This window comes from Mesocricetus auratus, unplaced genomic scaffold (genome assembly GCF_017639785.1).
Source record: "Mesocricetus auratus isolate SY011 unplaced genomic scaffold, BCM_Maur_2.0 Super-Scaffold_100004, whole genome shotgun sequence".
NCBI classification, from domain to species: domain Eukaryota; kingdom Metazoa; phylum Chordata; class Mammalia; order Rodentia; family Cricetidae; genus Mesocricetus; species Mesocricetus auratus.
In genome coordinates this window covers 85272098-85287760 of record NW_024429189.1, presented here as the reverse complement: position 1 = coordinate 85287760, position 15663 = coordinate 85272098, and the positions used below count along the sequence as shown (strand labels likewise).

Below are 15663 nucleotides of genomic sequence, written 5' to 3'. Positions count from 1 at the left end.
GTGAGACTGTGGGCGAGGAGCATGGAGAAAAGGGAACGGTGCCTGCTGCCAAGCCACAAGATCGTTTGACCCTGGAACTGCACAGTGGACACAGAGAACTGACTCTGCTCTCTGCTCTCTGGTTACCATGGCATGTGCATGCTCACCTACATGTGAACACACACAATGAAATACATTACTTTCTCTCTCTCTCTCTCTCTCTCTCTCTCTCTCTCTCTCTCTCTCTCTCTCTCTCTCTCTCTCTCTCTCTCTCTTTTTTTTTTTTGGCAGTGAAACCTGAAGAACAAAACAAAGAAAAAAATGAAACTTTGTGCCTGTAAGGATGCAGGGGAGGCAGAATAGTCAGGACAACAAACTTATTTTGCCTTAAATGAGTTAATAATTATTCTAGTTAGGTGACTCATTCATTCCCCAGGATAAGTGTTAAAAAATACCGACTAGGCACTTGATCAAAACCATTGAAGAAGGCTGGGGAGGTAGCTCAGTGTAGAGCAATTGCCCAGATGTACAGGGCTCTCCGGTCAATCCCCAGAGCTAAAGACCAACCAGAACCCCTCAAAAAAAAAAAAAAAAAAAAAAAAAAAAAAAAAAGGCCAGGTGTGGTGGCGCATGCATTTAATCCCAGCACCTGGGAGCAAAGGCTGATGGATCTCTGTGAGTTTGAGGCCAGCCTGGACTACAGAGTGAGTTCTGGGACCGCCAAGGCTATTACACAGAGAAACCCTGTCTTGAAAAACCAAAGCCAAAACTAAACAAAAAAACCTCAACCAGTCAACCAACTAGTCATCTGAGAAAGGAGTCACTAGCACTTTTAAACTGTAATTAAGCTTGTCTTTCTCTAGAGATGATGTGCAATCCCAGCACTCGGAAAAACTTCTGTGAGCTCAAGGCCAGCCAGGTCTATGCACTCGCCACCGTAAGACTGATGCCAGGAACCCACAGAGAAAATTGACATGCCATTATCCTCAAATATCCACATACACACCATGGTACAATAAATGTTAAAGAAATAAAATTTGGGGAAGGGTCTAGGCCCTGCCCTATATGAAATGACAGACTATGGACACCCCCATGGAGGGCCTCACCCTCCCTGGGGGAATGAGGGGATAACGGGGGGGGGGGTTGGGGGGAGGGCACGGGAGGAGGGGAGGGAATGGGAGCGGGACCTGGAACTGACTTGTGAAGCAACCTCGTTTCTTATCTAAATTTAAACTGAAAAAAAAAAAGAAAGTTATTTGAATGCATGTTAAACATTAATGTAATTTTTGAAAGGTTATATCTGATTTTTTTTTTACCAAAATAAATCTGGAGAATAAATAAATAAATAAATAAATAAAAAAGAAAAAAATAGATGTACCATTTCAAAAAAAAAGAAATAAAATTAAAAACTGGTTTATTTCTAGATGATTGAAAGGAATTGTCTGTTAAATATCTTAAAATTTTAATTACATACATTTGTGTGTGTGTGCGTGCACGTGCACATGCCATATGAGAGTGAAAACCGGAAAACAATTTATAGGATTTAATTCTCTCTCATCACAATTTGGGTCCTGGGGATCAAACTTGGCAGCAAGCACCCTATCTGTTGAGCCACCTTACCAGCCCTGTATAAATCTCTTCTTTTCATTTTACGTTGTTTGTTTCGAGTATTATCACAAACCTGAAGGGTGGAACACTTTATATATTGGTACCAAACGATATGGCCATCTTGGTACTGAAAATAGCTACAAAGCGCATCACAGTCTTCATTTAGACGTTCCTTTAACTTGAGGTTGATGTAAAAATCCCATGGGACAGGTTGAAAAGATGCCTGTAAGATACAATATTTAACATGTAAAGGCAATTAGAATATGTGGTGATGGTTGACAGACTGAAAACACAAGGTTTCACTATGTATCCCTACATGGCTTAGAACTCTCATAAAGACCAGGTTAGTCTTGAACTCATAGAAATCCATCTGCTTCTGCCTCCTAGGATAAAGAGTGTATACGACCATGCCAGGCTGGAAAATACATGTCTTAGTCATAAAGAACAAAATCATAGTATTTGTAAGAAAGCAGATAGAAATGAAGATTATGTTAAGTGAAGTCAGTCGGATACAGAAAGAAAAATGCCCTGTGTTTTCTACTTAACTATACATGCATGAAAGCAGGGAGGGACTATGAGGGGGCAGTAATGAGGAGAGGGTGACAGAAGGGGAGCAAGCGTGCGTAAAGTACAATTATTTACACACACACCCCTACACATGTTAAAATGAAACCCATTATTTTGTATGCTACCTAAAACAATCAACCAACTAACCAACCAACCTAAAACACAACAATAACAACAAAACTGCAGAACTTGGAAGGTAGAGGTAGGATAACTAACATAAATTTAGACTAGCCTGGTCAACATACCATGTTCCAAACCAGCCAGAGCTTCAGAGTGAGACCCTGTCTAAAACAAACAAACAAACAAACAAAAGTAACAAAACCTCCACGTTTCTCCCAGCCTGTCTTAGTCCCTGTTGTATTGCTATGAAGAGACAACTTGACCAAGGCAACTCTTATAAAAAGAAAGCACTTAATGGGAGTGGTTTACAGTCTCAGAAGTTTAGTCCATTATCACCATGGCAGGGCATGGCAGCAGGCAGGCAGACGTGCTGCTGGAGAAGCCCCTAAGAGTTCCACACCCTGATGCTCAGGCAGAGAGAGAGTGACTCTGGGCCTGGCATGGGCTTCTGAAAGCTAAAAGCCCACCCCCAGTGACATATTTCCTCCAACCTACTAATCCTATCAAAGAATTACAATCCCTAGTGACTAAGCATTCAAATATATAAAACTATAGGGACCATCCTTATTCAAATCACTATACAGACTTTCTGATACTCCAGCAAGTATAAAGTAAAAAGTAATTTTAAAAAGCATAATCTGGGGGCTGGAGAGATAGATCACTGGTTAAGAGCACTGGCTGCTAGACGCCCTTCAAATGAAGAATGCAGTATATTTATACAATGGAGTATTACTCAGCGGTAGGAAACAATGACATCCTAAAATTCGCAAGCAAATGGAAAAAACATTCTGAGTGAAGCACCCAAAACAAGAAAGACAAATACAGTATGTACTCACTCATAAATGGATAACAGACATAAAGCAAAAGATACTCAGCCTACAATCCACAATCCCAGAGGAGCTAGAACCCTTTTCCAGAAACAGATGGAAGAAGATAAAGAAATCCACATCTAATCATTGGGCTAAGCTCTGGAGTATAATCGAAGTGAGGGAGGAGCAATAATAGGAACAAAGGAGTCAAGACCATGATGGGGGAACCCACAGAATCAGCTGCCCTGAGCTAGTGAGAGATCACTGCCTCAGGTCTGACAAATGGGGAACCTGAATAAGACCAAACTAGACTCCCTTCATATAGGCGACAGTGGTGTGACTGGGACAATATATGAGGCCAATGGCAGTGGGTCCAAGATCTAACACTAATGCACAAACTGACTTAGTAGAGCCCGTTTTATATGGAGAGATACCTTGCTCAGCCTAGACACAGGTGTGGGGGGTGGAGAGGTGCCTTGGTCCTGTGCCTCAATGAGATGATGGGACAGACTTAGTAGACTTCCTAGGGAGGCCTTACCCTCCCTCAGGAGGAGATGAGAGGTAGGGGGGAGTGGTGGAAGCAGGAGGAAAGAAGGGAGAGAGAACTAGGATTGGGATGTAAAAAGTAAATTAAAAAAAAAAGAGCATTGGCTGTTCTTCCTGAGGTCCTGAGTTCAATTCCCAGCACCCACATTGTGGCTCACAACCATCTGTAGGGAGATGTGATACCCTCTTTTGGCATAAAGGCATACATGCAGATAGAGCACTCATATTCATAAAATAAATAGATAAATCTTTAAAAAAAGCACAATCTGGCCAAGTGTGATGCACCCTTTAATGCCAGCACTCTACACCAAACAAACCAACAAAAGCCAAAGCATAACCTATACAAGACGACACAGAAGCAACACAGTTCTGAAAGCTGGAAAGAGAATAATAGAGTTAATGACTTAGAAGACTGCATCAGGGGCGGGCGGTGGTGGCGTACGCCTTTAATCCCAGCACTCGGGAGGCAGAGGCAGGCAGATCTCTGTGAGTTCGAGGCCAGGCTGGACCGACAGCCTCCAAAACAATACAGAGAAACCCTGTCTCGTAAAACCAAAAAAATAAAAGAAGACTGCATCAGTTAGGTGGGGGTGGGTGCAGCTACAAGAGTGCCCGCATCCCACTTAACTTAGCCTCCAATTCTCCTTCCTGACCCTGTAGCCCAGCTGGACAACCACTTCGCCCCGCCGTCTCCAGGAGGTCATTTCCAGATGTGCAGAGCAAAAGGACTGGACTAGAGGAAGCCAGGCACCGTGGAGTGGGGTGGAAACTAGGAGGAAGCGTCTACATCAGAGGTTGCACCATCCAGGCCACCTCTCCTCTGCACTATTTCTCACTCCAGCAGTCAACTCAAGAGAAAGACGTAACAGTTGGTGGGTTTCCAATGCCAAAACTACATCATCTACAGTGATGCCCATGCTGCCAGGGTCTCTCTCTATACACACAGTTTCCAACTAGCTTTCAGTGTTACACACCTAACTCCAAAGAGAGCAAAACACTCCAATTTGCTAATATGAAAAGACAGAACTTTAAATAGAAACCAGATTGGAGGGGGGCATGACACAACTTTTTTCCTCTCTTTAAAGAAAAAAAACATGGGGCTGGAGAGATGGCTCAGAGGTTAAGAGCACTGACTGTTGTTCTTCCAGAGGACCTGGGTTCTGTTCCCAGCACCCACATGGTAGCTTACAACTGCCTATAACTCTACTTCCAAGGGACCCAACACCCTTACACAGACATGCATGCAGGCAAACTACCAAGGCACTAAAAATAAAAATGAACAAACCATTTAAAAAAAAAAACATTTAGTGTGTGTGTGTGTCTCCATGTCGTGGCATGTGTGTGAAAGTGACAAGACAACTCGGGGGAATTGGCAGTGTCCACCCATGCCGGTTTCAGAGACTGAACTTCAGGTTGTCAGGCTTGGTGGCAGGCACCTTTATCCACTGGGCATCTTGCTGACCCAAGAAAAACATGTTATTTAAGGGCAGCCTGATCTACAGATTGAGTTCCAGGACAGCCAAGGCTACACAGAGAAACCCTGTCTCAAAACAACAACAAAGACCAATCAAACAAAAAAGGAAAAACAATTAAAAATTTCATTAGTATCTCAATGAGATTTGGAAGAAATAATAAAACCTGTAAAGAGACTGAAAATATGGCTAACATAAGTCTTCTGAATCCACAGATTATATATTGCAGGACTCAACCAACCATGGGTGGAAAATACTTAAGGGGTATGGGGGACAAGACACAGTAAATAACATAGTATGTACATTATGTTAGGAAGTATAGGTAACCCAGTGATGATTTAAAGCTTATTGGTGAGTCTGTGTAGGTTACTTGCAAATACAATGCCAGTCTATATTAAGGACTTGAATATCCTCAGGTTTGGTTATCTCGAATAGGAGGGAGGTCTCTTAGAATCAACCCCCTGCAGCTATGGAGAGACTACTACAGAAAGTAAGACAAAGGAGAAGCTGGGGGGAATAAAAACATTTTATTTTGTCACAGGTGGTTGTGAGCTGCCCACCATAGGCGCTGGGAATCAAACTCGGGTCCTCTCTAACAGCAGTAAGTGTTGTGAACCATCTCTCAAGGCCCATAAATGAGGGAAGGAGAGAGGGAGGGAAGAAGGGAGGGAGACCAAGGGAGGGAAGGAAGAAGAGACATAGAAGAAATAAGGGCTGGTAAGGAAATAAGGGTTGACAAGATGACTCGGTGGGTAACTGTGTTTATTTCATCAAGCCAGAACCATATGCTGAGAGAGAACTGGGGCCCACAACTTGTCCTTGGACCTACAAACAAACACACACACACACACACACACACACACACACACACACACACACACACACACACCACAAATAAATAAATGCTAAACAAAGAAATGACTGTCTAGGAAAAAACCTATACCCTAATATGAGAAATTACAAATTGAGAAAGCAGAAAATTAAAAGAAACAATTTTTTTTCAAAGAAAATGTCAAGACTGAGTCTCCAGACTGAAATGCCCACTGACATTTCATATCTGCCCAGCGCACACGCCATACAACTTATATCAAAGTGTGTAACTGCTACATGCTGTCGACAAACAAGACTACAGGATCTAGAATAGGGAGAGATTTCACACAAAGTACTGGAATTAAAAGGACAGCTGGGCGGACCTGCACATCCAAAGCTACAGGACTCATATGGCACAAGGCAACAGCAGGATACCCAAGAGGAGCCCCAGTGAGGGCCCAGCATGGGGGTGCAGCAGCAGCCAGCAGCCTCGAGCTAGGCCAATGACTCACTATGTAAACTCTTGAAAGTAAAGATGTATGCACTAAAGAGTATGCTGTGTGACTCACTGTGTCACACTGCAGCTTCCACACCAAGACCTCGTTGGTTTCTGTCTTTCTCATCAACTGTATTTTGATGGGGAGGTTGCAAGGGCAGAGAATGGGTGTGAAGGGATAGGAAATGAAAGGGATCAGAATGCATAATGTAAAATCCATGTACAATCAATAAAAAGTTAAAAAAACAAACTACAGCTGGGCATCGTGGCACATGCCTGCAACCCCAGCATCCAGGAGGCAGAGACAGGCAGTGCTGGTTTGAGGGTCACAACTAGGCCTACATAGTGAGACATCTCAGAACCCTATGACGGCTCCCACTGAGTAAAACTTTTGTGCACACAAACGCTCTGCTGTACTTCCGGAAGCTGAAGGCCTGGAGAGGCTGACCCCTGCCTTCACTCCCTTTGTGCTGCGGCTTCTAAACTAGGCAAAAGCTAAAGGCTGTGAGGTTGGACCCGGCCAACAGAGAAAAACCAAAGTCATCACCAAATGAATGTCCATGCTCAGGTATGCTTGGTTTGGGTTTTAGCACACCCTTTTTGCAAAAAAGAACCAAACAAAAAACAACAACAACAACAAAAAAAACCCCGCTTTGCTGAGCTTTAAAACAATGAAAAAAGATTAGGAGGGCAAAAGATTTTAAAGTAAGGTTGGGAGTTGATGTGGCTCAGTGGTGTGGTATTTGCCTGTACAATGCCTGTATTCAGTTTCAAAAATGGCAGAAAAAAACCCACCAAAACCCAATCCAACAGTATCAGAAAACAAACAAAACCAAGCAAGGTTACAAAAGAAGGCTTTAAAATTCTTTTGTTCTGTTTTTTTTGTTTTTGTTTTGTTTTTTTTTTTTTTGAGATTTCTTTCTTTTCTTCTTTTTATTTGATTTTATTTAATTATTTTTGAGACAGAGTTTCTCTGTCTAACAGCCCTAGCTCTCCTGGAACTAGCTCTCTAGACCAAGCTGGCCTCAAACTCAGAGATCTACCTGCCTCTGCCTCCCAAGTGCTGGGATTAAAGGTGTGCACCTCCACTACCTGGCTTAAAGTTCTGAGGAAAGAAAAAAAAATTAACAAATAATTCTATATCCAGTCAAACCATCAATCAAGAAAAGATGCAGAATAAGGAATTTTCTGACCCAGAGGATTTAAAAAGCTTTTTATTGCCTTCTTTTCCTCAGAAAGCTACTAAGTAGGGGGAAATGAGTATCTGCGTGTCCAGTATAAGAAAATGTAAAGAGAGACCCTACAGTGATGGTAAAAGGAGATTTCAAGGTGACGCTAATGTGTGTCAAGACTAGAATACAACTGTCCAGAGGGGAGCAGTCCACACACTCAGCATATTTCCTCAGAATGCTTGGGTGCAACAGTCTTTACACAACAGCCCCTCATTTCTGATCCCTGTCCTGACATAGAATGCTCATTTTTTTGATGGCTCACCGATTTCCCAGCAAAGAAGCCAGTAGACAGGTGTGACAGTTCCATGGGACACAACTGTCTGTCTTCTTTGCTTACTTACAAGGTAAAGAAATTCCAGAGTCAGCCTCACCTTGATCATAGTTAACTCTGCCGAGTTTCTTGGTGCCACCCAGAATAACTTGTAATCATCACATATTAGGTATTCTTGCTTAATGCAGTAGTCTTCGTTACCTGTTGACAAGTTAGATTCCATTTGAAAAGTCACTGTGAACATGTGCAGGCCCTTATACTCTACCTACTGGCTAAAGGTAAGAGGTGTTAGTGTATTTGTCAGTGAGTAACACCTATAATGCTTTTCAGAATCATTTGTTTAAAAATCAAGAGGACAGCTCGACAGATGGCTCAGTAGTTAAGAGCACTAGTTTTTACAGAGGACCTGGGCTTGATCCCCAGCACCCACATGGTAGCTCACAATCATATGTAGAAGCCCAGTCTAGGGAAACCCAGGCATCACATACATTCAGGCAATAAACACTCAGAAAGTAAATAAATCTTAATCTTAAAATAAAAGGAGGCAAATAAAAGTGCTAGTGTGAAACTATCAATGTGGGGCTGGAGAGATGGCTCAGAGGTTAAGAGCACTGGCTGCTCTTCCAGAGGACCTGAGTTCAATTCCCAGCAACCACATGGTGATTCACAACTATCTATAAAGAGATCTGGTGCCCTCTTCTGCCCTGCAGGCATATATGCAGTTAGAACACTATATATATCATAAATAAATAATCTAAAATAAATAGAATAAAACTCTCACATCAAAAAAGTAATTACTAATGTGTTAATCTCTATAATGCTATTTATTACAACCTAGGAGCGTTTACAGTGTTCAAAGGTTCATGGTATTCAAATCACTTAATTGTATGCTGTCATATGCAAAAGGCAGGTATTCAACAATACTTACCTAACTCAATTTCCTTCCCTGTTTCCAGGGTAGGCATTAGTCTATCTTCCATAGAGAACTCTGCATAAGCACTTGATTCTAGGAGGGATTTTAGTAGTTGTAGTCGATATTGTGAACACCAGGGTGACTGAATAGCATTTTCTGTGGAGAAAAGAAGTTGAAATAAGCATCACATATAAACTAATGTTCAGGGCCAGATGGGTGGTGGCATGTGCCTTTAATCCCAGAACTTGAGAGGCTAAGGCAGGAGGATCTCTGTAAGTTTGAGGCCAGTCTGATCTACAGAGGGAGTTCTAGGACAGCCACAAATGCTGGGCAGTGGTGGGCTATGCCTTAGTCCCAGCACTCAGGAGGAAGAGACGGGTAGATCTCTGAGTTCAAGGCCTGACTGGTCAACAGAGTGAGTTTCAGGGCTACAGAGAAACCGTATCTCAGAAAAACAAACAGAATACTAGCGGGGTTGGGGACGGGGTGCACATGGGAAGGAGACAGGGATAACAACGACATGAACTCCATCAAGATTACAAAATCAGCACTGCTAAGCTGCCCACATTCAGTTGCCTTGCATACTTATAAATTACGTTGAGTTACTGCTGGGTTATTTGGGAAATATCAGTTTGTGGAACTTCAAGCATTAACAGGTCAGATGGCTGAGGGATATAAATGTTCACCATGCAGATCTAGAAGCTCGCCCATAGGCTGGACAGATCTACCTGTGGCGTCATTAGTTAGCTCCAGCTTCTCAGGAAGCTGAAGGCCTTTGATGGAGGAGGTACTTGTAACCGAAGCAGAGGACCCAGAGAAGCCGGACGAGTGTGTGGCTTCACGACTGTCTTCAATAATTGGGCTGCAAGAAACAAAAGTGCAGCTGTCCTCAGGGATAGAGCACACCAACTTCTGACAGAACTTCTTAAATTTTCTGAGTGTTTCGCCTGCATGTATGAAGTGCACCAGTGTGAGAGCAGAGCCTACAGAGACCAAAAGGAGGCCAGATCCCCCAGAATTGGAGTTACGGGGGGCTGTGAGCTCTACTGGGAACTGAACCAAGAGCAAGTGTTTTCAATCACTGAGACATTGTTTCAGCCCCCAACCTTATGCATTTTTAATTTATAAATTTTACATTGAATTCATTTTGCAATAGATTTTAAAATAATTTATAGTTGCTATGATCTTTATTAGTCTCATTTTTAAAGCACATCATTTTCCCAAATCAGAAATAGATGGGGAAAACATTTATTTATTTATTTATTTATTTATTTATTTATTTATTGTATGTGAGTGTTCTGCTCACATGTTTATGCCTGGTACCTGGAGAGGTCAGAAGACACTGGACACCCCAGAACTGGAGTTAGCAGTTGTGAGTCACTATGTGGGTGCTGGGAATCAAACCTGGGTCCTCTAAAAGAACAAGTTTCTGAACTGCTGAGTCATCTCTCCTGTACCACTGAGTCTCATTATCATCAAAATTTACTTCTTCTAATCCTCAAATCCAAGCCTACCAGTAAACTCCCCTGATATTCTACCTGGGACAGTCAGGCTCTCTTTTTAAGCATCTGGCAGACAGTAAGAGCCCGATGCCTGCTCATTGTAACTGACAAGCTCACAGACAAAGAGAAAAAATGCTCCAATCACCTTAGCTTCTTGACACTGAGGGTCTGGTTATAAATAGTGGCCAGTGCAGTGTGATGAACCTCAGTGGTCTTCCCATCCAGATCCTCTTCCTGCAACAGTCTCTCGGGATCGGGAGGGATGCTCTGCAGGGATGGTAGCTCATGGAAAGGCGTAGATGCAAAACGGGGTGCTCTAGCAAAGTAACAAGTGTCCTCAGGGATAGGACACATAGTTACGTTCCTGAAACTTGGGATAGTGGCATCTTCACCCAAAGGATCGATTCCTGTAAGTTCATCCTAAAATAAAAACAACAACAACAAACACAGTTTAGCTGGGACAGTCAACAAACATGGGAAAGGCATATATATATTTAGACATCAGATCACTGGTATGAGATTTAGAAATAACATACCTGGATGTTTAAAGACAATTTAAAAAGCATAGTTCAGCATTAAGGAAAATGATTTTGTACTTCAAAAATCAGGCTGTGAGAACTCTCCACACATGGAAACCGCTTAATGCTGTCTCCCAACAACTTTACCTGCAAGCTGATGAAGCACTGACACTATTCTCCTCACTTAAGAGTACTCTGGGGCTAGAGAAATGGCTCAAAGAGTACTCAATGACTTTCCGGATGACCCCATTCAGTTCCTAGCACCTATGCAGGGCAGCTCAGCTCCAAGGGGTTTGATACCCGATTCTGGCTTCCACAGGTACCCCACCATACACACAGCATTCATTTACAGAACCTCACATACACATAGACAAAAACACTCTTTTAAAAAAATTCTTTAAATACTAATCTGGTGGCACACACCTTTAATCCCAGCACTCAGAAGGCAGAGGCAGGTGGATCTCTGATACAGGGCCAGCCTGGTCTACATAGTGAGTTCCAGGATGGCTAGAACTACATAGTGAGACCCTGTTTTGGTAAACCAAGTTAAAAAAAAATCTTAAAACCCAGGATGGTGACAACCTGGGTTGTAGTTTTAATTAATTGATTAGTTTGAGCGTGTGTGTGCATGCATATGGGGGTCAGAGGACAATTTGTCTAAGTCATTTTTCTCCTTCCACCTTATGGGTCCTGGGGACTCAGCTCAGGTCTCAGAATTGGCAGCAAAGGGCACCAAGCCATCTAGCTGGCCCCACAATGTCTATTTATTAGAAATTAGTCAAGGGGCTAGGGCTCTAATTCCGTAACAGAGTCATTAAAATATTCCTGGGGCCCCAAAACTGAGGACTAGAAGGAAAATGTAAGAAAACTTAACTTAGTCAAGACTTCCATGTCATTCCCCATTTCCCACTACTCGAAACTATTTTAAAATATACACAATTTTTTGAATATTTAAATGTTCCTAGGATAAATATTCAGAAAATAATTAGGTTAAAAACATTAAGGTTTTTTTTTTAACATGTATTGCTTAGCTGCCCTGAAAGATTAAACCACTTTATAAATTTACCTATAAGAAATGCCCACTTTATTCAACCCTGTAGATACTGGATATTAGTTTTCTAGATTATCTACTGTAAAGAGAAGTTTTTTTCCTTGAGAGAAGCCTTCCCGCCAGCCTGGTTCTAGAGCTGCATCAGTCCCAAATAAACATACAGGAGACTATATTAATTATGAAGCTGTTGGCCTTGCTTGCTTCTTACTGCCTAGCTCTGACTTAAGTAATTACCCCATAATTGTTAATCTAAGTATGTCTCTTACTGGAGAATAGTTCCGGGCTTCCTACCCCATGGCGTTATATCTTGACCCTCCTTCCCAGAATCCTCCTGGACTCCTAGCCCCACCTATCTAGATTCCTATTGGCCAGCAGTAATTTATTGACATATACACAGGACTTCCCCAACAATCTACAATTTGACATATTTTACACACTTTCTGACTCAAAATTAAGGAAGTAGAAGTAGAGGTACACCACAAAGAGACAGTGCGTGTAGATTTACAACAGCCTTGCCAGGCTTGCCTCAGAAAAAAATTTGTTTTGTTTTGTTTTGTTTTTTGAGACAGAGTTTCCTCGGTAGTTTTGGAGGCTATCTTAGAAGTCACTCAGTAGACCAGGCTGGCCTTGAACTCACAGAGATCTGCCTGTCTCTGCCTCCCTAGTACTGGGATTAAAGGCCATGCCATCACCACCTGGTGCAAAAGAGATTTTATGATAAAATGCTTAACTGGGCAGCCATCCTGGCCTACAGAACAAGTTCCAGGACAACCAGGGCTACACAGAGAAACCTTGTCTGGAAAAAATAATATTAAAGTAAAATAAACTACTGTTTATGGATCTATCTATTTCAGACATTTTAAATATGACTAGAAGGGGGAGCTAGAATATTCAGGTAGATATTTCTTAACAAAATCCAAGCAAGAGATTGCAAAGGGAAAGGGGGAAGAGAGGGAGAACGGGAGAGAGAAGGAAGGGGAGCGAAAGAGAGAGAGAGAATATGAATGAGAAGGAGAGCTCCTTTAATATCTTTGCAGAACAAAGTATGTATTAGTTACTCTTCAACCACTGTGTTTCCATAGCAGCCAGGAAACTAACTGCATCAGAATTACAGAGTAACTCTCCCAAGTTAGTTAAGACAAAGGGAAAATAATGCTTAGATTCCTTCTCCAGAAATTTAAATCACATAAAACTGGAATGGGGCCGAGTACCTTCCTTCAGTCATAAAAATCTCCCATGGCACTTCTGAATCATTGGAAATCTCTGTAATTTTTGGATATATAATTGATAACCATGTGTGAAAAATCTATCCAGCTATACAATCCTGTGACTTTACTAGATATCAAATATATCTCAAAAAAGTAAATAAAAAGAAAACTGTATTTTAAAAATGTCTCCTTGGATGTGGAGTAAGTACTGTCACTGACACCACTCATCACGTCCCCAGAAAAATCTTCAAATTAAACATGTCAGTCCTCCTCAACCTCCCAAGTGCCTGGGTGCCAGTTTGCCGAGAAGCCCGCTTCTTCTCCTCTAAAGTTTCAACAAAATGCCAATGCCAAGGCCCATTTTTTTTTTTTAGTTTAAATTGAATGCCTATATAGTACTTTTGTACCCCTGAGTATTATCAGGTAGTGACATTATAATGACAGTGGTTAAAACAGAACAGGAAGGGGACCATAGACAAGACGGCTCAGTGAATACAGGCACTGACGACTTTCACATGGTGTAGAGAGGATTTCTGACCTCTACATACACACACAAGCACTCACACATATAAACACAGAACAATTCAATGTAAATAAACAAACTACAACAGGAAGGAAAAACAGTTGGTCTACCTAATGTTTCTCCATTGCCACAAAAAGCATTTTACATATGTGTTGGAAAAGGCTGTCAAATTAGTGACCCCCAAACCTTTTACAACTTTGGAATATAATCCATCTCTTGACAGTGTTCTAATGTGTTCATACCAGCATGTTATTTCACAACACTGTCATCCCTCAGAAAGGAACCACAATGCTAGCAGCCCCTTTCAATTGCCTTCTCATTGTTCCCAACTACTCTGCTTTATTCTGGACACTTCATGTAAATGGAAAATATTTACCGTAGGTTCCTTTATTTTTATTTATTTACTTATTTTTGGCTTTTCAGGACAGGGTTTCTCTGTGTAGCCATGGCTGTCTGGAATTCACTCTGTAGACCAGGCTGACCTCAAATTCACAGAGATCCAACTGCCTCTTCCTCCTAAGTGCTGGGATTTAAAGGTGTGTGCTGCTACCACCGGGTTAATAACTATTTTTTAATTAATAAAAAAAAGTTTTACTTTATGTGTGAGTGTTGTGCCTGTGTTTGTATGTTAGCATATCATGTATGTTGGTACCCACCGGAGCCACAAGAGGGCTTGGGATCATTAATGCTTCAGCCAGTTGCTGGCTTCCAAGTTGGTGCTGGGAACCTGGGAATCAAACCCACGCCCTCTGCAAGAGCATGTGCTCTTTTTTTGTTGTTGTTGTTTGTTTTTTCCAGGCAGGGTTTCTCTGGGTAGCTTTGAAGCCTATCCTAGCACTCGCTCTGTAGATGAGGCTGGCCTCTAACTCAGAGAGCCACCACCGCTCGGCCGAGCATGGGCTTGCTCTTAACTGCCCTACGCTTAACACTTTAAAAAATGGCCAACGAGTGTTCCAAAATGACTGTTCCAGCAAGCTTGCCCTCAAACACTTGTTATTACCCCTCTCTTGATTATAGACACTCCAGTGGGTACAACGTACTATCTCACTATGGTTCTGTCATCTCCTGTGACATGATTCTGAAAATCTTTTCATGTGCTTTGTTAAAATTAGTGATTTTAATTTCATCCCTAAACTTTTTTTGAACAAGATCTAGCTATGTATTCAAGCTGGACTCAAACTCACACAGCCTGGTCAACCCAGGATTCTAGATTCTCCTCTACTTCCACTGCCCATTGAGACTACAACAAGCTTGCTTAGCACTTAACCCTAACCTTTTGTTTTAAACTTAAATATGTTCATTTGTACTTTCAAGTGTGTGGGGATGGGGGTGGGGGTCAGAGGAACAACCTGTGCAAGCCTGTTTTCTCCTTTTACCGTGTGGATGGGACCCAGTGGGGATCAATCTCAGGCCCAGTCTTGGCAGGCGGTGCCTTTCCCTGCTGAGTCATGTAAGCAGGCAAATGCTAAACTTCTGAGAGACTTGAGTGGACTAATTCACTAAGCCCACTTAGGTTAACTTACACAAGCATCAGGAGACACGTCCTCATTTGACGCAACGATTTCTGTAGTTTTGAGCACTGCAAGGGGTCTTCGCTGGGCTTTGAGAGCCTGTGGAGAATCTGCAGCAGTACTGGGAAAAAACATATTCCAGTTAGCAATCTCTGTTGCCGTATGCAGAAGTACCAGCAACCCTGACCGTGCCTTTTTGGTTGTTTGTTGAGATAAAGCTGTATTAGGTAACCCAGTTTGGCCTTGAACTCATGATCTCCCTCTCTCAACTCATTCTTCCCAGTGCCGTGTACACCAAAGTGTCCAGCTACCTTCACTCACAGACTCAAATCCTGCTGACATGGCTCAGCAGGTAACGATTTGCAGTTCAAGCCTGCTAACATGAGTGCCATCCCAGAGGCCCATGGTAAGAAATAGATATCCAATTTATAAAAGTTTTCATATAAGAAAACTTACAAAATTTTTCAAAGAATTTAACATAAGGGTTCAGAGAAATGACAATAGTTAAGAGTACTGACTGCCTTGCT

General features: G+C 42.1%; 1 protein-coding gene across 2 annotated transcripts in view; it reads right to left on the bottom strand.

Moving 5' to 3' along the window:
- Positions 1-15663, bottom strand: part of Bub1b (BUB1 mitotic checkpoint serine/threonine kinase B) — a 51690-nt gene that overhangs the window by 5915 nt on the left and 30112 nt on the right. For both annotated transcript variants that reach the window (XM_040746035.1, XM_040746036.1), the window contains exons 14-19: positions 15149-15257; positions 10471-10745; positions 9552-9685; positions 8839-8979; positions 8011-8111; positions 1661-1810 (exon numbers count right to left, since the gene is read on the bottom strand). In XM_040746035.1, coding sequence (XP_040601969.1) covers positions 1661-1810; positions 8011-8111; positions 8839-8979; positions 9552-9685; positions 10471-10745; positions 15149-15257 — 910 coding nt within the window. The remainder of the gene's footprint in view (positions 1-1660; positions 1811-8010; positions 8112-8838; positions 8980-9551; positions 9686-10470; positions 10746-15148; positions 15258-15663) is intronic.